This window comes from Alternaria ventricosa, assembly GCF_023758065.1.
Source record: "Alternaria ventricosa strain BMP 2768 chromosome Unknown scaffold_16, whole genome shotgun sequence".
Taxonomy (NCBI): Eukaryota; Fungi; Ascomycota; class Dothideomycetes; order Pleosporales; family Pleosporaceae; genus Alternaria; species Alternaria ventricosa.
In genome coordinates, this window is record NW_026055696.1 from 559,429 (window position 1) to 580,576 (window position 21,148).

The window sequence follows — 21,148 nt, forward strand, 5'->3', positions numbered from 1 at the left end:
GAGGCTCGTGGTAGATTAGCCGAAGCTGGCAACGCCTCAACCCGGCACGCGGAGCAGCGACGAGTTGTAGGTGCTGAGAAGGGAAATAAGAAATGCTCAGGCGGCAGCAGCAAGTAGCAGCAGAGTGCCGGAATCGAGGACACTCAGGCAGACCGGCACAGACGAGAAGCGGCTGCACGCTGCATGGCGCCGTTTGCATGCACGCAATTATTGGTCGATGCACCCATCTGGGCGTGTATGCTCCTACGAGAGATGGGGTTCAGGTGCTTTGTTAAGAGGCACGCCCAGCAGCGGAGCAGCGTCGCAATGAAGGTCCCCACGAGTAATGCGGCCATGCCAGACATGCTCGACGCAGTCCGCAGCCCGCCGTGTCACATAATGCGTGTCTGTAGGGCGTCGCAGGCTCTCCATCAAACCTCATCGCGGCTCTGCATCACGCCCGGAGCTGCTCCAGGACAGAGTTGCCGCAGCCGCACTAAGCAGAAGCTGACTTGCCAACCGTTCGTGTGTGATCTAGACGGCGCTCAAGCAGCTCCACACCAGCCCCCATCCCATCTTCCCTCTTCCATCTCGTCGTCGTCGCATCCACATCGCCAATCGCCCGACGACCATCGCCGGCAGCCCTCGCCCACGGCGCATTCCCTCTGCTGTCGTCGCCGCGCTCCCTGCGCGCCCCACCGCCAGTGCCTGCTGCTTGCGGCCCATGGAGCAGCCTCTCCGCCGTTAACAAGCCCCTACGCGCTGCCGTCATGTTTCGCGATCCGGTCCTGCGGCGGTCCGTCGATGATGGGGAGGAGCATTCGCGAGGAGAAAGAAAGCCGCCAGGGCACCAAGGGGAACCTACGCCAGTGCCAGCAGCTTACCACAGATCGCCGACACAGGCAGGCCAACCATACCAACACCATTCGCCAAACACTCCAGCGCCCTTGCCTCTCCACCACGCCAACCTTCACCACCCCCCATCCCATCAACACCCTCGCCCTCCGCCGTCGCCCAGCACCACCGAGCTGCCGCCCATCAGCACGGCCCTCTATTCGCGCGACACGTCCAGATACTACGACCCGACTTCAGACAATGGAGACCGCGGCGTAGCACGGGACCCGGCGCGTTACGATATCAATACCCAGTATCCTCCTGCACAGGTGCGTCTTCCATCATATGTTTCATCTACATCATGCCTCAGACATCACCCTTCACGCCATCGCCATCCTCAACATTCAGGGACACGCGGCTAACCCACACCCCAGACGCAGACTCGGGCGGCACACAGCCCCTACGACAAGGTCTATCAATCACCCGTCACGACCTCGTACGCGCATCACTCGCCGCTGCAGCGCCCCCATTCGCAGCACCAGCACACCGGCACGATGGAGGCCATGTCTCACTCGCCCGTGTCGCCATCGGTTTATCAGTCGATGAACCGAGGCGCCGTGCAGCCGCCTATCGACTATCCTAGGAGGCCTTCCTACAAGGAAGAGGTAAGAGAACTCGCGACTTCCACCCTCACTCTGCTCACCACTGCTACAGGCGCCGCCACCAACGCGTGCCGATCCCATGTCGCTCTCCAGTATAATGTCCTCCGGAGCCGACAACGAGCCTCCGCCAAAACCTCAGCCACTGCCGAACCTCGCCGCCGAACCTTACCAAACCTCAAAACCTCTGCACAGTTCTCACTTCGTGAAGCAAGAAGCAATGGCGTCTCCGGCGCCCGCTGACCTACCTCACCAGGAAAATGGCTTTGCCCCACGCGTCTATGATGCTATGCCGCCGGTCGGCAGCCTTCAGGCCCCTTCACAGTCTGCCACTCGCGAGTTGCCAGCGCCAGACGAAGCAGAGATCGAGGCTGCCCTCGCACACATCGAAACCAAGCAGATGAGCGACATTGACGAGTCGGCCACCCCGCACGATCTCGAAGACTACAAGCAAAGGAGCCAGAAGCGCGTCCTAGAAGTTGGAACCGCCGAGGCGAACAAGCGCAAGAAGCGGCGGACTGCTTTCCTTACACGTTACCAGGACGTGTCGGCCGCTAACCGCGACTACGCGAAGCACTCGTACAACGTCGAGCACGAGGGCGATGCATGGCAGCAGGTCCAGAGCCAGGAGATTGCCGAAGAGAAGGAGCGCAAGAAGGACATGCAGCGCAAGCGAAGGCGTGAAAAGACTATCCAGAACGAGGAAGCCAAACGCGCCGAGGCTCTCGCAAAGGCAGGTCAAGCCGAGAACGAGGAAGAAAAGGAGCGTCACCTGCTGGCTGCACAGAAAGCCGAGCGGAAAGCGAAGACCACTACTCAGCTTCTGCAAGGCAATGCCCCTAGCAAGGACATCCGCGAAGTCACTCCACACGGACCGAATATGGAAGGGGGTACTATGAGTTCCTTCCAGGCTTCCGACGACCTCGCTGGCGGAAAGCGCAAGGGCAACCGCGGCACCGGGCGTCTTAAGAAGAGCAAGGAGCAAAAGCAGGCTGAGAAGGACGCTGCCGCCGCCGGTCAGGCTGCTATCGACCGCGGAGACGATCTCCCCATGATCGCGCCGCGCGAGGAGGCACGCCTTGACTCCCTACGTGGCCGTAGCTACACAGAGGATTTGGGCCCCGTCGTCCTGACTTCCTACGACTCCTCCGTATACCGGAACCTGTACCAGCAGATTGTCAAGGATCTCGCTCGCAAGGATGTTCCCAAGGTTGTCCGCATCAAGGAGAATTCGCTCTCGACAAAGCAGTCCAACCTCCGCAAGACTGCCCAACTGGCTGCCAAAGAGGCCCGTCGATGGCAGATGCGCACCAACAAGAACCAAAAGGACACACAAGCTAGGGCCAAGCGTGGTATGCGTGAGATGCTTGCATTCTGGAAGAGGAATGAACGCGATGAGCGCGAGTCCCGCAAGAACGCTGAGCGTCAAGAGTTGGAGAACGCGAAGAAGGCTGAAGCTGATCGGGAAGCAAACCGACAGAAGCGGAAGCTCAACTTCCTTATCTCCCAGACTGAGCTCTACTCGCATTTCATCGGCAAGAAAGCTAGGACAGATGAGATTGAGCGTTCCACCGACGACGCCGACGCCGCCGCAGCTGACCCTCAGGCAGCAGCTAAGCCTAGTATCGATGTTGGGGAGATGTCGGCGGAAGGAGGCGCCAAGGTCACCAATTTCGAGGATCTTGACTTCGACAACGAGGACGAAAGTGCGCTCAACGCGGCCGCCATGGCGAACGCCCAGCATGCTATCCAGCAGGCTCAAGACCGTGCCCGTGCCTTCAACAAGTCTGGTGATGACGAAGAGGATGGCGAGATGAACTTCCAAAACCCCTCTGGTCTGCAGAACAAAGAAGACTGGATTCCTCAACCTGGCCTTCTCAACTGTACGCTCAAGGAGTACCAACTGAAGGGTCTCAACTGGTTGGTCAACTTGTACGAGCAGGGTATCAACGGTATTCTTGCTGACGAGATGGGTCTCGGTAAAACGGTCCAATCGATATCGGTCATGGCTTACCTGGCCGAGCGGTACAACATCTGGGGACCTTTCCTTGTCATTGCCCCCGCATCAACACTGCACAACTGGCAACAGGAAATCACCAGGTTCGTCCCGGATCTTAACGTCATTCCATACTGGGGTACGGCCAAGGACCGAAAGATCCTCCGTAAGCTCTGGGATAGGAAGCACGTTACGTACACCCGTGATTCGCCCTTCCACGTTGTGGTCTCTTCTTACCAACTTGTCGTTCAGGATGCCCAATACTTCCAGAAGATGCGTTGGCAGTACATGATTCTCGACGAAGCGCAAGCCATCAAGTCGTCCCAGAGTTCTCGATGGAAGAGTCTTCTCGGCTTCCACTCTCGTAACCGGCTGCTCCTCACGGGTACACCCATCCAAAACAACATGCAGGAACTTTGGGCCCTGCTCCATTTCATCATGCCTAGCTTGTTCGACTCTCACGACGAGTTCAGCGAGTGGTTTTCCAAGGACATTGAGAGTCACGCACAGAGTAACACGAAGCTTAACGAAGACCAACTACGACGACTGCATATGATTTTGAAGCCGTTCATGTTGCGTCGTGTGAAGAAGCATGTCCAGAAGGAGCTTGGAGACAAGATCGAGCTGGACGTCTATTGCGACTTGACATACCGACAACGGGCTTACTACGCCAACCTCCGGGCAAAGATCAACATTATGGATTTGGTCGAAAAGGCTGTTGGTGACGAGCAGGACAGCGCAACCCTTATGAACTTGGTTATGCAGTTCAGGAAGGTCTGCAACCACCCTGATCTATTCGAGCGAGCCGATACATGGTCGCCATTCTCTTTCGCCTCTTTCGCTGAGACAGCCTCATTCTTACGCGAGGGTCAGAATGTTCGTGTTGGATACTCTACACGCAACTTGATCGAGTATCCTCTACCAAGACTCGTGGGTCGTGAGGGTGGTCGACTGGAGCTTGCTGGCCCGGACAACCAGAAGGCTGGCTTCAAGGGACGCTATCTCGACAACCTGATGAATGTTTGGAGTCCAGATAACATTGCGCAGTCGGCCAGAGAGGCTGGAGCATTTTCATGGCTCCGCTTTTCTGATCTGTCAGCCACCGAGGCCTCCAGAATTGCCAAGAGCGGTCTCTTCCAGCGAGCTCTCGCTGCGGAGCAGAAGCCAAACAAGGTTGGTCGTTTCAACGTGTTCTACGACAACGACAACGGCGAGTGGGAGCCGAAGCACTCCATGTTTAACATTGTTGATCGCCAGGACCGTGCACCTTTGGCTGAGATCACTGCGGATGGACATATGCGCAACCTCTTCAATGTTGCCCGAACAGCTTTTGAAAAGACAGGCTTGAACGTCATCGAGCCCTGTGCAAAGCCAAAAGCATCTGCGCCTCCAGTCGAGCTGTACTGCGCTAGTCAAGGTGTCATCGCAGAGACACAGAACCTCTTCTTCAACGCTCCTATCCGTTCCGCGCTCTATGGTGTCTCGGAAGCTACTGAGCAAGCTCTTCTGGAAGCCAAGAAGGAGTCAACTGCTTTGACTGTCAGCAACAGGCTCCCGCCGCCCACCAATGAGCGCACACGGTTCACTCACATTGAGGCACCGTCAATGTCGCGTTTCGTTACTGATTCTGGCAAGCTGGCTCAGTTGGATGCACTGCTGAAGGAACTGAAGGCAAACGACCATCGCGTGTTGCTGTACTTCCAGATGACCAGGATGATGGATCTGATGGAAGAATACCTCACTTACAGGAACTACAAGTACTGCCGTCTGGATGGTTCGACCAAGCTCGAAGATCGTCGTGATACAGTCGCCGATTTCCAGAGCGACCGGTCCATCTTCGTCTTCCTTCTATCAACTCGCGCCGGTGGTCTCGGTATCAACCTTACATCCGCGGACACAGTCATCTTCTACGACTCTGATTGGAACCCCACCATCGACTCGCAAGCTATGGACCGTGCCCATCGTCTCGGACAAACACGACAGGTCACTGTCTACAGGCTCATCACGCGCGGTACTATCGAAGAACGTATCCGCAAGCGTGCCCTCCAGAAGGAAGAAGTGCAGCGCGTCGTCATTTCCGGAGGCGGCGGTGCTGGAGTCGACTTCAACACCCGCTCCAGGGAGAACAGGACCAAAGACATGGCTATGTGGCTCGTCGATGATGACCAGGCTGCGGAGATCGAGAAGAAGGAGGCGGAGCTGGCGGAGCAAGAGAAGAATGCTCCACCAGGCAAGAAGCGTGGCAAGAAGAAGCAACGGGCGGAGGCCAACCTCGACGACATGTACCACGAGGGTGAGTGGATCCCTTCATGCTGAATGATGTTTGTACTGACTATTCCCAGGCGAAGGACACTTTGACGAGAGCGCAAAGGCAAGTGGTGCAGCCACACCTATCCCACCTACTGAAGCCCCCGCCGGCGGCAAGCGCAAGAAGGGCGGACTGAGCAAGAAGGCAAAGACAGCCAAGCAGCGTCTTGCTGTGGCCGATGGAGAGGTATAATTTTCTGTAACACCACGACGACATAACACATTACATGTCTATAATTCGATGCGGATGCGGTAGTCACTGGAACTGCTGATGGGATGCTGATCATGTTGATTTTCTTTGTACGGTGTGGTTCTTGCGAGTGTACATTATCCGTCTTTCTCTATGCGCTAGGGTCGATCACTTGGAGGCTGTTAATTACGCCTGCCTGCATAGAACTAGGAGTTAAAAATTCAAGAGAACACGTTACTTCCAAGTCGCACAGGATTGGTGGACTGTATCATGATCGTAGCTTTCTTATCTGAGTTGAGTCTACGAGAAGACCAAACTGACATAAGATTCGGCGCTCGGTGCAACTAAATCTTGGAGTCCGCGACGAAATCTCCGCTGGCAAGCGTGCAAGCATACCCCCAAAACCTTCACAATGCCAACAAGTTGCAGAGTTACGACTATGCATCAGGACGCGCAAACATGCAGATTACCGGTACGGTAGAGTCGTAGGTGGCACCACCCAGCGGATCCGGAAGGGACACCAAATGCTGCGTCCGCCGTGTTAGGGCACCAAGATTCGTAATCGGAGCAACACAGGTGCTACGAGGGAGATATTCTGCCCGAGATGGGCGGAGCGGAGCCGGATGTGTCGGCACTCCAGAAGCAACGCCCAAACGACCAATGTGTCTTGGGAAGTGGGTAAGGGAGAGTGCCAAGGTGATCACCACTGTATATCACACCTCGAGTTCGAGGAGATTGAAGCTCTTCACGATGCTGCAAGCCCGTGTAGACAGTGGACGGAACCAAAAGCAGTAGCGCTACCGCATCAAGGCCTAAAATTAACCTCGTAGATTTGGCTGGACAGCGTGGCGCTAAGGTGGGATTGATTGGCCGTGGAGATGAGGCTTGTGGCTTACGGGCACGTGCCTGAACAACGAACCCTGCATCGTCTTCGCCCCCTTCAGCATTCGCCTTGGCGTCTGAGGATCCCTTTCGGATAGCATCTTACTTGGGTCTTTTGTCGTGTACCCCCTTGGCCCTCCCCGCCTCGCCCTGTCTCTTTTCTCCGGCAGCCCTCTCCGAACCGCCTCATCCTCTTCTGCCTCTCTGTTGCTGTCTCTGGTCGCTGCAACTGCATCGTCCGCGTCTGAAGCCACACCGGACGATCTGCTGCACCGCCGCAACCCTCCCCGGCCCACCCGCTACCGTGCGACAATCAAGTCAGCCCGCGCCTGCCTCGTCCTACGCCTTCCCTCGCATTGCCAGCTCGCGCCTTCCCTCTGGCACTGGCATGAAGGCATAGCCCACACGAGCCCTCCACCGTCGCTCGCTACATTCTCAACTCAATATCACATACCATGGGTACGTCGAACCCCGGACACCGCCTAGACCCTTGACACATGGGCGTCGGCATACCGCCTGTCGGAAATGGAACACGCAGGGACTAACTGAGCATGCAGTTGAGAAGCGCCCTTCAATCGAGGGTCTCGTCGACAATGTTGACCCCCGAGAGTCCCACGAGCTCGAAGAGCTGCCTACTTTCGAGAAGCCCGTAGCCGAGCCTACGCCAGTACCGCTCAAGGAGAAGTTGATAACGTGTTTTTGGATCGCCTTGAATACACTATCAACACTGGGCCTGATCTTCCTGAGCAAGCGGTATGCACCATGCAGTAGAGCTAGTGGGGGACCCGCTGACAGTCGGATAGAGTGTTCAGCGACAAGCAGCTCAAAGGATGCCAGCTCATGGTCGTCATGTGGCATTTCACAGCCACCGGTCTCGTCCTCTTCATCTCGACCCTCCGACCCTTCCATGCCTTCAAGGCCGTACGGCTGAATGTCTGGAACATGCTGCCCGTCTGCGGCTTCTTCGCCGGATACGTTGTGCTTGGCAACCTTAGCTTGACCTTCAACTCGATCGGTTTCTACCAGCTCTCCAAGGTCATGACTACGCCCACCGTCGTCCTCATCAACTTCGTCCTCTTCCGGAAGCAGGTTACACGATACATGCTGGCTGCCATTCTCGCAACATGCATTGGCGTCTCCTTCACCATCAACGAGGCGGCCAAGACCCAGCTATTCGGTGTTATTGTCGCGACCCTGGCATTCTGCAGTACCGCTCTGTACCAGATCTGGATCGGCAAGAAGATTGAAGACTTCGCCGTCTCGCCACCCCAGCTCCTGCTCAACCAAGCGCCAATCTCCGTCTGCCTCCTCATCCCATTCGTGCCATTCTTCGACACCATCCCGAACCTATCAACCGTACCCACCGACATCCTCTGGAGCGTATGCGCCTCCGGTATCATGGCTTCAATGTACAACCTGAGTCAGTTCTTGATCATCGGTCGCACCAGCGCCCTCACATTCAACATTGTCAGTCATCTCAAGACCATCATGATCCTGAGTATAGGGTGGTACAGCGAGGGCAAGATACTGAGCGGAAGGGAATGGTTCGGTGTACTCCTCGCGCTTGGCGGTGGATGGGTGTACTCGCATCTTGCGCTCAAGGCGAAGAAGCAGGGCGGAAAGTGAGACGCGAAACGACATCATTGGAGTCACACGCGCGTGCTTGGGGCAGACTTGATTACGTCGTACAACGAGCGTCTTGGGCGATATGAGAAGTTTCCCTTCTTTGGTTACTTTCACGCTTTTTCGCATTTTGGGGTCTGGTTTCACACAGCAAACGTGTTAGAACAGGGGAGTTTGCAAATCGGAGATCTCGCGCTCTTCTTTGGACACCCCAAGATTTTCACGCCCTATCTTTTCCCCCCGCGAAAAAGAAAGACACTTTACGACGAATAGATTGGCAACGGTTCGGAGACCAAGAGAGCGCTTTCTTGAGACCTGTTTTTTCTAGGGGTGGTGGTTCAGCCGGGAGTTTGGAGAAACCCCCATTTCTTGTGTGTTGTATGCTTCTAGCATTTTTTTTTTTCCTTTCACCTCTTTTTCCTTCTATATATTCGGGTCTCTGTGAATGTTATCGATCGACACGGCGCTATATACTCCAATGACATAATTTTGAAAGTTCAACATGCGGTTTTTTGTCGTGTGTGAGATGGGAGGCTGTGAGGTGGTAGTGACCAGGTCGAGTACGGTGAAGACTGAGGCAAACCGGGGGGCCTTATCCTGATTTCGGCGCAATACACGCATCGCAGGCGAGGTACTATCTCTATAGCAGACATGACAGTATCGCATTGTACATCACTACGCAGGTCCCCTTCGTTAGACCCCACAGTATGCGTACTACCTCACAAGTTTACCAAGTTCGCGATCGATCGACAAGAATACACAGCCACAGCTCGCTATCTAACTCTGCCTGACAGGTTGCCAGACGCGATGCTAAACTCCATAATAATGTTCTTCGCTGCTTCCATCAAAGATTGGTCTAAACCCGATGTAGGACACCGAACCACTGGTTTCGGGCCGACGTAGGCTTTGGATCGTTGGATCATCGCGTTCGAGGGAAATTGTGAACATCGACGTGGAAAGGATGATGGAAGTTGAAGGACTAGAAGAAGACCTGAAAGGTTTCGTTGAGATCTTTCAGGCTTTTGTGCTGATAATGATGTATGCTGCAGGCCATCCGTTCCGTGTCTTCTACAGCTAGACAAGCGTCCACGTGTGGGCTTGACGTCCCACGTGATCGGCAGAAGAGGGCACAGCCTCGCTTCTAGCGTCCTTCCCACCCTCCACCTACCGTAGACTCAGCCCTGCGAAGCTCATGCGGTAAATGATGTGCACATTTGTGGCATTGCAAGACCCTGTGCGCAGTATGTTTGCGCTCGATTACTTCCTAATCCGTATTGGTCGTTTTGTTGATGTGGATGCAGAGGGCGGGTTGCCCCAGGTGGGGGATGCCTTATCCGAGTAAACGAACAGGACGAACTGGATTGGGTAGCGGTAGGACGCTGGACGCCTGGGTGCTGATGGGTTGGGGCTGTTCCGGTCACGTTTGTGGGATTAGTGGGGGATGCGACTGGATGTCTCGCTTGGTTAGGACGGAATTGGGGTGGGTGTTGTGACGGCAGTGGGTGCTGTTGTTGCTGTGCTCGGGGGGCCTGATGACAGTGCTGTGTACGGGTAAGGCAGATTTTGTGGCTGGTAGTGTGGTGAGGTGAGCATGATGGGTATTGTGGGTGGTATATAGGGTCGAGGGTTCCGTGGGTGGATGAGGGGGTATCATCATCACGAACCAACTTTCGACATATCCACGCTATCTTCTCTAACAGAGAACACATACGCATCTTCATACTTCACTCATCTCAAACCCACATACCTTGCACACCTTGCATATCAATAATCCCCAAGACCAAACTCGACAAAGTCATACGATCACACATTCACATCTCACAACCCACAAACCTTCAAACCGACAACGCAACCCGAACCCCGTCAAAATGGGCTGCGGAATGTCCAAATCACCCTCCGAATACCCGCCCCCGATGCGGCAAACAAAGGTCTCGAAGCGTAACAAGCGGCATTACGGCGGGGGTAGCGACACGGGAGGCGCATACGCATACACAGCAGGATACGGAGGCGGCGGTGGCTTCTTTAGTGGAGGAGATGGTGGAGGTTGCAGCGGTGGAGATGGCGGCGGGGGCGGTGGTGGAGGAGGTGATGGAGGCGGTGGTGGTGGTGGTGGAGGTTGCTAGGGGATTGAAGGGGATGGGGATGGGGATTAGAGATTGGCGTTTTGGGTATACCATTTGAGGATTTTGGGAGGGTGTGGTGCTGGGTTTCTATGACTTGACAAGCGATGATATTGAATCTTGAGCCTTCTGAATGTTCTTTTGATGTACAATTTACGTATGCGATGTTCATAAGTTTGGATTTGTTTTCGTGAATCGCCTGCAAGGTCCGCGAATCTCGGAGCGGATGCATATGGATGCAACCTCCGCAACTTTCCATTCTTGAGACAGAAGCCTAGGACCGGCTGATCTTTGCGGCAAGTATGTTGAGCTTTCGGCCCTTAGTTGTTCGAACCTTCCTAATTCTGTGCGGCTGAAGCATGATTTTGGACCTTGGAAGGATTGCCAAGTCAGCTGAGGCATTCGTATACGAAAGCGACGTGCCTTAAAACATACAAGAGTTCTATCTTTCCCGATTTCTGTAAAGTAGGTCGGTACTACTGCATCGGTCAGGTGCTATCGCAGACGACTCGATTCGTTAGCATCTTGGGCAAGTGACGATGACGTCAGACTGGTCTGAGCTCGTAGAGCGCATGGCAGACGCTTTTGCCCGAGGGGTAGAGGAAGGTCGGGCTGCATCATCGCCGCCACGTGCGCGTATGATCTCGGATCATCTCCAAGCTTCTCTTGACGAGCAGTACCACGTCGAATCCGACACAAACGACACAAAACTGCCTCCCACAAACGGAGGAGACCAGGAAACCCCATCATGCATCGTATGCCACCATTTCGCCAACGGCCTCGAAACCAGCACACCAACGGCAGACTTTCTTGTTTCTGCCGGCAAATGTCAAGGATGTTCAATCATCTTGCAGGCTCTTGATGCCGTCACCGATATTCGACGGCCGGAATTCACGACTATCGATATTAGGCGCAAAGAGGCGGTTGACCATTGGCACCTTTTTGACCCCCAGAATGTCTTAAATGTGGCCTGCAAGCAGGAGGGTGAATCATATGGTGGTGGGGTGCTGTTTGGCCGGAAGTATGTTGATAACAGGCCGAATGATTACCAGATCTACACTCCGGTTGGTAAGTTCTTTACAGCTAGTCAGGCTTCTTTCTATCAGCCTAAGTCACCTTTAAAGGAATGAGGAATGAGGGAGTGTTTGAAAATGATGCTAACAGCCTAACAGATGCTGGAGAAGACTCTGCTATGCCATGGCTCGGTATACGCAATAGTGAAAACGACAAGTACCGAGAGCTATTAAGCAATCTCGAAGATCGTTTGAGTCAAGCGCGCAGCTGGTTCGAGCAATGCAAGGCTGATCATTCGCTGTGTGCACCAGACAAGGGTGAATGGCCACGTCGTGTCCTCGATCTCGCAACTGATCCTATCCGCCTTGTGGATAGCGCATCGATTGCATCAGACTCACCACAACATCAGGAAGGTTACGCTTGTCTCAGTTACGCATGGGGCACGACCGGCTCCCTCAAGACGCTGAAAAGTAATCTTGAGACCCATATGCAAGGCATCGATATTTCGACACTCCCTCGCACCCTCGCCGATGCCATCCACGTGTGCAAGGCTTTTGGCTTGCGATATCTATGGGTAAAGCAACCAATACATGAACTGTATCTATACCAGAAGCTTACCTCATACAACAGATTGATGCGCTATGCATAGTACAAGATGATACACAAGACTGGATGGACCAAATTCCACGCATGAAGTCCATCTACCCAGGAGCCGCGCTGGTCATTTCGGCACAGAGTGCATCCAGCGTCCAGGAAGGATTTCTGTCCCTCAGCCCTGCCGCGAATGCACCCCTCAAACGTATTGAGGTACCCTTTCACATGCCAGACGGCACGTCTCGTACAGTTCAACTCTCCATTCGCGAGCGAGAGGAACAATACTGGAGCAACCCAGCACATCATTCGTCGCGCCCCAATATAGAAGATGTCGATATCGACGAACTTCTCACCCCCCTCGCTACCCGCGCATGGGTGTTCCAAGAGAGCTTCCTAGCGCGCAGAATACTATATGCTACACCATCTGAACTAGCCTGGCAGTGTAGCCAGCACGAGAGATGCGAGTGTCGGAAGGAAGCAAATGAAGACGCCGTTCACAATATCGCCGAAGAGGACCATTTCTTCAACGTGCGTACTCTTGGTCAACTACTCCGTGTAGAAGACTCCCGCGCGACCGACCAACCTAGTTTCAACCATTCGAAACTATGGGCTGAGGTTGTAGCGCGGTACTCGGAAAAGAGACTGACCAAATGGACTGATCGCTTAGCCGCAATACAAGGCGTCGTCGGAGCGTTACAGCAAGCCATGCCTGACAAGTTCCCGGAAGGAGATTACCTCTTCGGGCTCTGGAAACCACAGCTAGAAAAGTGGCTGTTGTGGCTTCGTCCCCATCGGAAGCAGCCTGGCGACTCAGAGGCAGTTGCTACACTGAGTAAGATGGCGCCATCTTGGTCGTGGGTGAAGACTATTGGGAAAGTCATGTACTATGACTTTATCTTTGATCCGAATGCTGTTACTTACACACGTGTCGTGATCTGGGAGCACAAAGAGCCTGATAGCTCTGAGGAAGAGGTATTCGGAGCGGGCAAGTGTGAGTTGATGCTCCTTGGGTTTTGCCTCCCGGTTCGGTCACCGTTTTCGGGTCACGAGGATGAACTGGATTTGCATTCGTATAACCCTTTCCTCATCCCCGAACGCTATAGATCCTCTGATGCCATCGGCCCCGTAGTCATCGACATGATACCAGACGACCCGACGGACACAACCGTGTTGTCCCGCGTCACACATTTCGCGCCTTTAGTAGGCGTCCCGCAAATATTCAGCGACAATCCCAAGCTCCGTTGGCAGGGCTTGTTTCTGGAAAGGGTGGCTGGTCCTGAAGATGAGGGAGGGCCGAAGACTTTGGAAGTTGATGGTGTCATTATCACGGTCGAGGGTACGTTCAAGAGAGTGGGATTTGGCTATGATGATTGCAGGAACATGCATCTTGGCTGGGATGATATCGAGGACCAACAGAGTGAGCTTCGTGTGTTTAATCTTATTTGACATAGCACAAGGCGGATGCGGGCGGTGACACTGTGGTGTGGATGTGATCAATCAAACCAGGAGATATTCAAGTCTATAGTGTCATTTCTGCACCCAAAATGCGAAACTTGTCTAGTCAAACTGCGATCTCGTCGATCTTGTTACGTTATCCTTTTTACACATGACGATGAGGGAATGCCATTGACATAATAGCGACACTAGCAAGGCTCTACTTGAGCCAAACACACAGGCTTTGATGCTAACATTCGTGTCCATGATCACAACATCACTCCTCCTTGATGTGAACACCAACCCCCTCCCCACCCTCCCAAAATGCCACAGTCCTCTCCGCAATCGTCTTGGGATTCAGGACCTTGTTCTCCGGCGCTACAACGCCCTCAACATAAACCAGCCCGATGTGCACACCACTATCACTGAACGCACGACTGAAGCTCTCCACCATGTTCTTCTGCGAAGCCTTCACCAGACTCAGTGAGAGGAGCTGAGGTACAGGATCCCATGGTAGATGGCTGTTCGTAACAAGAAGCGCTGGTTTGAGTGAGGAGTTGGATTTGGGGAGATGTTGGAGTTTGGGGATATAGTGCTGTGCTATGACGTAGAGTGCGAGGTTTGTGGTCTACACGTATCCGTCAGCGTCTATTCCGATATAATTTTGTCGAGGAGGGAATCGTTACTTTGAAGTCTTCCTCAATCTCCTCCACGCTGACACCCAGGACATCGTTCGGCTTTACGCGAGCAGCGTTGAAGAAGACGACTTCTACGTCTTCGCCTTCGGTCATACCGTCTAGCTGCTTGAGTACATCTGGGATGGATTTTGTGTCTGCGAGGTCGATGCGCAGAGTGTCGACTTTGACAGAAGAGCTACTTTTGCTGACAAAAGGCGCATCTTCCTTCTCGAGACGTACCGTGTTGCGCGACAAAAGAATGATGTGTTCGATACCTTTGCACGCAAACTCAGCAGCAACGTGATTACCGATTCCTGGCCCGGCGCCGAAGATGATAAGGGTGCGTGTCATGTTGAAGTACTCAGGTGTAGCGCAGTCGATGTCTTGTGTGCAGGAAGTAATCTTGTCAATGCAGCCTGCAGCTTCGTTTTTATATTTCGCGGCTCCTAGAAACACATTTCCAATCATGATGTCGTCAAAGATCTGGCTCGCGTATCTTACTACACCGATTGCCTAGCTGCATCGGAACGGTGCTTACGGATGTCTCCTGTCCCGATGTCGTCTAAACGGCGTACTTGGGCTTATAAATCGATGCTTACTGCCGCAGCACATTCTGGTACATGGTATTGCCGGAGCTTGCAGAGTGGTGAGATGGAGTGTTGGTGTTTAAGTCTGCTCGAAAGAGGAATGTTCATCGTGGTTCCAGACGCGTCAGGTGCTGGACCCACATGCCCGTCGCGCTAACCTTGGAGGTACATTATGACCTCGCGTCATACACCCATTCCCGCTCTAAAACGCATCACCGGCGTTGTTAGTGACCCTGGAGGCTGGACTGCTGACAGTATTATGTTCTTAGGGTGAGAGTGTGCCGTTCTTAGGCGTGGTCAAGCTTTGGGAAGCTTTCTGTGCTGAGTAAGATGCGATGTCGGCGGGGTCGCTGCCAGATCTACGACCGTCTCAAGATTTCATCTCATGGTGTACAATCTTCCATTTCTCTACTCCATCTATCTTGATGCAAAATGTGAGCGCGAGCAACAATAAAGATAGACAGAGGCAGGAATGTATCGTGTCTGGTCAGAATGACTCATTTCGACCAAACCTCTTTAGGCCAGATAAGGCGTACCTTTATATCGAGGATAAGTCGCACTATGTTCCCACAATGTCCTTTCCTTGATCCGCTCAGCATAACACCATGTCGCAACGAATAAGAGATACCACGCTCGCCAGCGGTTTCACCAAGACGATACATAAGAAACCAACCGCCGCCTTAGACCCAGCCTCCAACAAGTTACCAAAGCCACTCAACGTTCTCATTATCGGCGCATCTCGCGGCATTGGAGCCGGAATCGCATACGCATATGCACAAGCGGGTGCCGCGTCTCTCATCTTAGCAGCAAGGTCATCTTCAGCCCAAGAGCTAGCAGCAGTCGCAAAAGAAGCTCAAATTCTTAATTCTTCGACATCGGTCAAGAGCCTGGAAGTCGATATAACATGCAATGAAAGCGTTGCGCAACTTGCGAGGAACGTGAAAGAAGAAGTGGAAAGGCTGGACGTTGTCATCGTCAATTCGGGGTACTCAGGACCGGTCGTGCTGAAAGTCGAGGAAGGAGATCCGCAAGATTTCCAAGATGTGTTCGACGTAAATGTGCAAGGCACATATCTGGTTGCGCACCACTTCATTCCGCTGCTGAAGGAGAGTGATGGCGCGAAGACATTCATCGCCATTAACTCCTTTGCGGCATCCATCACGAACGGACACATTGCGAATACTGCGTACTGCATCTCGAAATTTGCGCAAGCACGTCTTGTCGAGTTCCTGTCAGAGCAGTACGGTGGAGATGGCATACTAGCGGTTGCTGTGCATCCTGGGGCTGTGAATACTGAGATGGCGGATAAGACTACGCCTGACAGCTTCCGATCTTGTAAGTGCATCCCTGTATGATCGTGATATTTTTGGCTGACTTTCTAGATCTCACAGATGATGTTGGTCTTGGTGGCGCGTTTTGCGTGTGGTTAAGCAGTGAGAAGCGGATGTGGTTGAATGGCCGGTTGCTGGGTGCGACGTGGGATGTTGACGAATTACTGGAGAAGAAAGCCCAAATCGAGGAGCAAGACTTGCTCAAGTTTGGTTATAGGGTTGGTGATGCTTCGGCCGTCGAAAAGCGAATATGAATCTGGTCCTACGGCAGGCTACATCCTGTTTTCGGGCGTTGCCTCCCAATCGTTTTCCCAATCTGCCAGCTCCACGACTTTGCCTCGATTACGCATACGTGCTCTCCTGTAAGCAGCAGAAAGCTCGTCCTGCAAGTGCTGAGAACTGTAGTTACCCACATCTGAACCGAGCGAAGTTTTCCGCACACTGGCCCCCATAAGACATAGATCCACCCTGTCATTGGGGTAGTTGACATTGAGCTGTTGTTCCAGAAATTCCGCGAGGATATGGTGTAAAGGATCGTTTCTCCCAACAAGTGATCTGCGAATCCTGGATACGTTTCCCGGCTGGTTGATCAAGAGCTGAATTCGTGTTGTCTTTCTTGGTGCTGATGGATTGTCTTTAGCAAACCGAACGAGAAAGGGGTGGTCGTTCATGCTTCCATAATAGAGAGAGACATGCTGGGCCCACTGAAGGAGTGCAGGATGGCTGGATTCTGGCATGCCTATTGCATTCTCTAGATAATTCAACCAGTGGGAAAAGTCGTGTGCGATTTCGATAAAGAATGGGGCGTGGATAATGACTCGAGGTGGTTGTAAGAGTATGTCGTACAGTCTGGGCTTCACTATGGCGTAAGCTTCTTGGTGAATCATCTTTGAAACCCGTAAAATGGTGAGAGAAAGCACGTGGTAGACAAGAGTGCCGTAGCACTCGCGGGGATGATCGTAGTCGATTTGTACTGTGGTGTGTCGCCGGACGACTGGAAGTTGCTCATAGACTATTAGTCGGACCTCTTTGGGTAGATCGAGAAATCTAAAGGATTCCATGTTCGCTTCGACGGTCGTTATGGATGTGTATTCTGGACAGATAAGGGAATGTGCGGTTCGCTGGAAAGTCAGCATGATGCAGACGATTGATGTTAGATAAAATATTTTGTGTGCGTCTTTGATAATATATTGGAAGCGAGGTGAGTGTGGTATCAGCGGTACCATATCTTGATGTATCTGGCGAATCTGCTGCACCCATTTGGCTATCACGCAGACAGTGGGTGGCCCATGAAAAGCGCCTGGAGCACATCGTGGCCACTTTCGCTGTGAGCAACGCGCGTGGGTTGTTACTGTGGAAGACTCAGACAACGACTCAAATCAAACCTATGATATGCACTGCGCAGCAACAATCGTAAAGATGGTTGCTCGTTGCGTGGTGGAAAACGGCAAGAGGCTTCCCGGGGTCATGTGTGTTGCGGCTCGATTTGAGGCTAGCCGATTCTGGACTAGTGTTGTCTTCCCAGGTGCCTGTCGTTCCTTCCATGCCTTCAGCCCCTCTGATCGTTCCACCCTCCATGTCACCAGCTACCAGCCACTAGCTACATGCCTCACTTCTGATATCGACAATTGCGTCCTTTCGATGCTCTCGTGTTAGATTTCCACAGTGCTCTGGAAGGCTGACTAGAGCTCACGGGGTCATGACGCGTCCCCAAGTTCCAAGGCGTTCCCGCGGGATTCGCACGCATCACGACGCATCAATCACGCTATATGTATACGAGCACTGCAACTACCATTGAGAAGCGAGCATGATCTCTATTGATCACATAGTCTGCATCGCTGCCCAACATCGAAGTTGGAGTGCCCAAGATGACAGCAGGCTGAAGCTCTTGTGGCCAATAGACCGCGCCTCATTCTGGAAGCGAGAGTCCTCCATCATGCTGCGCCCGCTACTCGGCGCCACAAGAGTTACACGGTGAGGGTGTCTTGCGATGCCGATTCCCGCACGAATTATGATCAAGCCTACTATAGGCAGTGCGATACATACACCCCGACGGGTACCGGCAAGTAGGCTCTTTTGGCCTATTCAGGACTCCGTTATGGCCGGCCAATAACCAATTGACTGTGTTTAGACACCGTGCGACTATTCGCATCTCCTCTATATACCTTGTCGTGGCCTGAGGATCTGGACTCTACACACCCTGGCCACACCGGCCTGCTACTTACACACCCGGTTTCCTCTTGAAACCCACCACGATCACAATTCGACCTTCAAACCATGATCATCCCTTCCAAGTATGGTCACACAAAGACTCTTATGCCTGCATGCCGCTGATACTGAACGTAGCTGAGAACAAGAATGAGACCCATCAAGCGATCACAGCCTACGAGCGACGCGAGTCCGCCATGGGCAGGCATGAAATTTACCCAGCCAGTTGACTCAGATGCCCTACACGAGCTCCTGAAAGAACAGTACCCACAGTGCAAGACTTTGCGGCAGCGCAAACATATGGCCGCCATAGACTTTCTAAGGCTTGAACTGGAGTCGATGCAACATGAGTCAACAGAGTCGACAACAGGAACATTATGTGAGACCCAGGCACTATCAGCACTTGATGCTTCTAGGCCAGGTTTCGAAGAACTGGCAGAGTTCAAGCATCGAAGGGCCGTGTCGCCTTCGCTGTCACGGAGCAGCTCATATCGCTCTCCTGTGCAACTAGATGATCACACACCACAGATCGGGGTTGGCCAACAACACGTGTTCAGTATTGTGGATGGATTTGCAATGCAGCCGAAAAAGAAGCGCAAGATGACACCCGCCGAACGATCCGCTTACAAGACTACGAGAAAGGCCGGTGCTTGTGATAAGTGTAAGCGACAAAAGGGCAAGGTATGAAACGAGTTGATGCGATAATAGGGCAGGTTTAACAAGGCGTAGTGTACCCATGTCATTGGAAACCTGTTATCGATGGCAAAACCTTTGCAGGAGGAAAAGGCCGTTCCGCAGAGGTAAGAGATCATGGTAGGAGTCGGCGTTCGCAGGCAGGATGCTAAGACATTGTTGCAAGACTTGACGCAACACTCCCGGCGTCGATGACAGCCTCAAACGATGAAAAACCTGCTCGCATTCACCAGCAGACCCAGGAGCTTTCGCAGCAGCAACGCACGCCTCTTCGAACGTCACCAACAACACAGTCGAACACAGTACCCGGCAGCCCGCAATGGACTCAGGGGGTGCATGAGATGCAGGATGGTAGTCGATCAGGGATGTCGGGGTACGTAACCTCCCATGTGACTGGGCATTACACAGAGGCTCCACAGCCCAGCCAGGACGATCCATGGAGCAACGAGACCTCGTTCGTTGAGCCACAGACATTCCAGGCTGATCATTGTGGCTACCACGATCCACTGGACCAGAATGGCGCCCCATCTTCGTTCTCAACCTTTCCAGGCCTCTCTCCAAGAGAGGTACAATATCCACCGAATTTGTTTGATCCGTCCTGGAACCAATCCATGGACTACTTATCTGGTGAGGCTAATCCCAGGTGACCTTCTGCGAGCATCTAGGGTCTCCTGCCATTCATCAAGCCATAATGACGATCGACCTTACTTATGAATACGCCTCAAAGGCTCTCGATACCCCGTTCGATAGTCTGGGAACTTGTGGCCACCAGAAGATCCAAGTATTTTAGGGTTGTAGCTCACCGAATCGTGGAGCCGTTGTACGTATAGAGTCTGTGCTCTACACAGCTTTTCATCTTGCGCATGCTTCTTGTCATGCAAGAAGCTTCCTTTGTTTGTCATGTCCACTGCAGGATCGACTCCCTGGCTCTCAACCCACGGACAGAATCTCGACGACCAGCACATCCAGCTCCATCGTTGTTCCGAGGGTGCAAGAGCCGCTAGCAAGGATCATGATAGCCTGACCAAGGTTTACTACTCCAGCCTTAGTTACCAGGAACTGAGGGGGAGAGGGGAATGCTGCCATGCAGGGGACTTTGTATTCTCGTTTCACACGGGTACGTTTATGCACTAAAAGTAAGCAGCTAACGCGATGATGAAGATGTTTGCATCGCTCGATCTCCATCCGTTTGCTTTTCGTTCACCATGTCTCCTCTCACCAAACTATGTACGGCCAACCGGTTTCTCCTTTAGGCTTTGGTCCAGCGTCGTGTTGCCGTCGTGACTAGTAGGCTTAGTACTACTAGTATGCGGTTTGCATGCTCGCTGTGGAATCCGCCTTGTCTTCATTTTGGTAGGACGTTACCATCCACATCCGCTTACGGTTTTCTTTGTCATGTCGCTAGATATACCTAGCAAACGTCCAGACCGGCTTCTTCTTTCTCACGGCCAAGCGAACGAAACAACACCTCATACTGCGCACAATTTCTGACGGTCTTTACAGAACACTAGAATCAGCCACGCCATCCAGCTCAGAGGCATCGTCTCCAATCACGAGCACGACTTCTTCTCCTGATACTCCCGAGACAACAGTAACGACACCAACAGCGACAACGCTCGCTTGATAAACATATCATACGTTTTAACGATAACGATTATACGACACGCCTTACGATTTGATGTATCATGTTGCTTCTTTTTTGAGTTTCCAACTCAATACATTCGCTGCGGATGCTGGAGCTTGCGACTGTGATAGGCGGAACACAGGCTACAATGAGCCATAGCGGAGGAGGAATGCATTGCTACTGTATTCATCCAATTCGAAATGCAACTATTTCTTGGACACTTGACCTGAGTGGCTAAACACATTGATTCACTAGGAAATTCCCATGATGAAGCACAGCTTAACTGTTGCAGCATGTGTGGGACTCGGATTACTGAAAGCGGTTTGGTGATGACAACATTCTGGGGGAAAGCGGCCAGGGCTTCCTATCCCGAAAGGGCAATGGACCTCGGCCCAA

General features: G+C 53.0%; 5 protein-coding genes across 5 annotated transcripts; 4 read left to right on the forward strand and 1 right to left on the reverse strand.

Annotated features, from left to right (window-relative positions):
• Positions 1-1,415: 1,415 nt before the first annotated feature.
• Positions 1,416-5,968, forward strand: INO80 (putative DNA helicase ino80; the record flags this gene model as incomplete). The annotated part of the gene is made up of 3 exons (XM_049346264.1): positions 1,416-1,478; positions 1,528-5,761; positions 5,811-5,968. 3 exons carry the CDS (start codon positions 1,416-1,418, stop codon positions 5,966-5,968), a joined length of 4,455 nt encoding a protein of 1,484 aa, XP_049196665.1.
• Positions 5,969-7,302: 1,334 nt separating this feature from the next.
• On the forward strand, positions 7,303-8,473 carry J4E93_008365 (uncharacterized protein; the record flags this gene model as incomplete). Its single annotated transcript, XM_049346265.1, has 3 exons — positions 7,303-7,306; positions 7,405-7,600; positions 7,651-8,473. 3 exons carry the CDS (start codon positions 7,303-7,305, stop codon positions 8,471-8,473), a joined length of 1,023 nt encoding a protein of 340 aa, XP_049196666.1.
• A 2,755-nt stretch (positions 8,474-11,228) lies between these two features.
• J4E93_008366 (uncharacterized protein) lies at positions 11,229-13,644 on the forward strand (the record flags this gene model as incomplete). The annotated part of the gene is made up of 3 exons (XM_049346266.1): positions 11,229-11,658; positions 11,763-12,178; positions 12,235-13,644. 3 exons carry the CDS (start codon positions 11,229-11,231, stop codon positions 13,642-13,644), a joined length of 2,256 nt encoding a protein of 751 aa, XP_049196667.1.
• Positions 13,645-13,909: 265 nt separating this feature from the next.
• J4E93_008367 (uncharacterized protein) lies at positions 13,910-14,777 on the reverse strand (the record flags this gene model as incomplete). Its single annotated transcript, XM_049346267.1, has 2 exons — positions 13,910-14,260; positions 14,319-14,777. 2 exons carry the CDS (start codon positions 14,775-14,777, stop codon positions 13,910-13,912), a joined length of 810 nt encoding a protein of 269 aa, XP_049196668.1.
• A 724-nt stretch (positions 14,778-15,501) lies between these two features.
• Positions 15,502-16,481, forward strand: J4E93_008368 (uncharacterized protein; the record flags this gene model as incomplete). The annotated part of the gene is made up of 2 exons (XM_049346268.1): positions 15,502-16,231; positions 16,279-16,481. The coding sequence occupies 2 exons, from the start codon at positions 15,502-15,504 to the stop codon at positions 16,479-16,481; spliced, it is 933 nt and encodes a 310-aa protein (XP_049196669.1).
• Between the last annotated feature and the right edge of the window lie 4,667 nt (positions 16,482-21,148).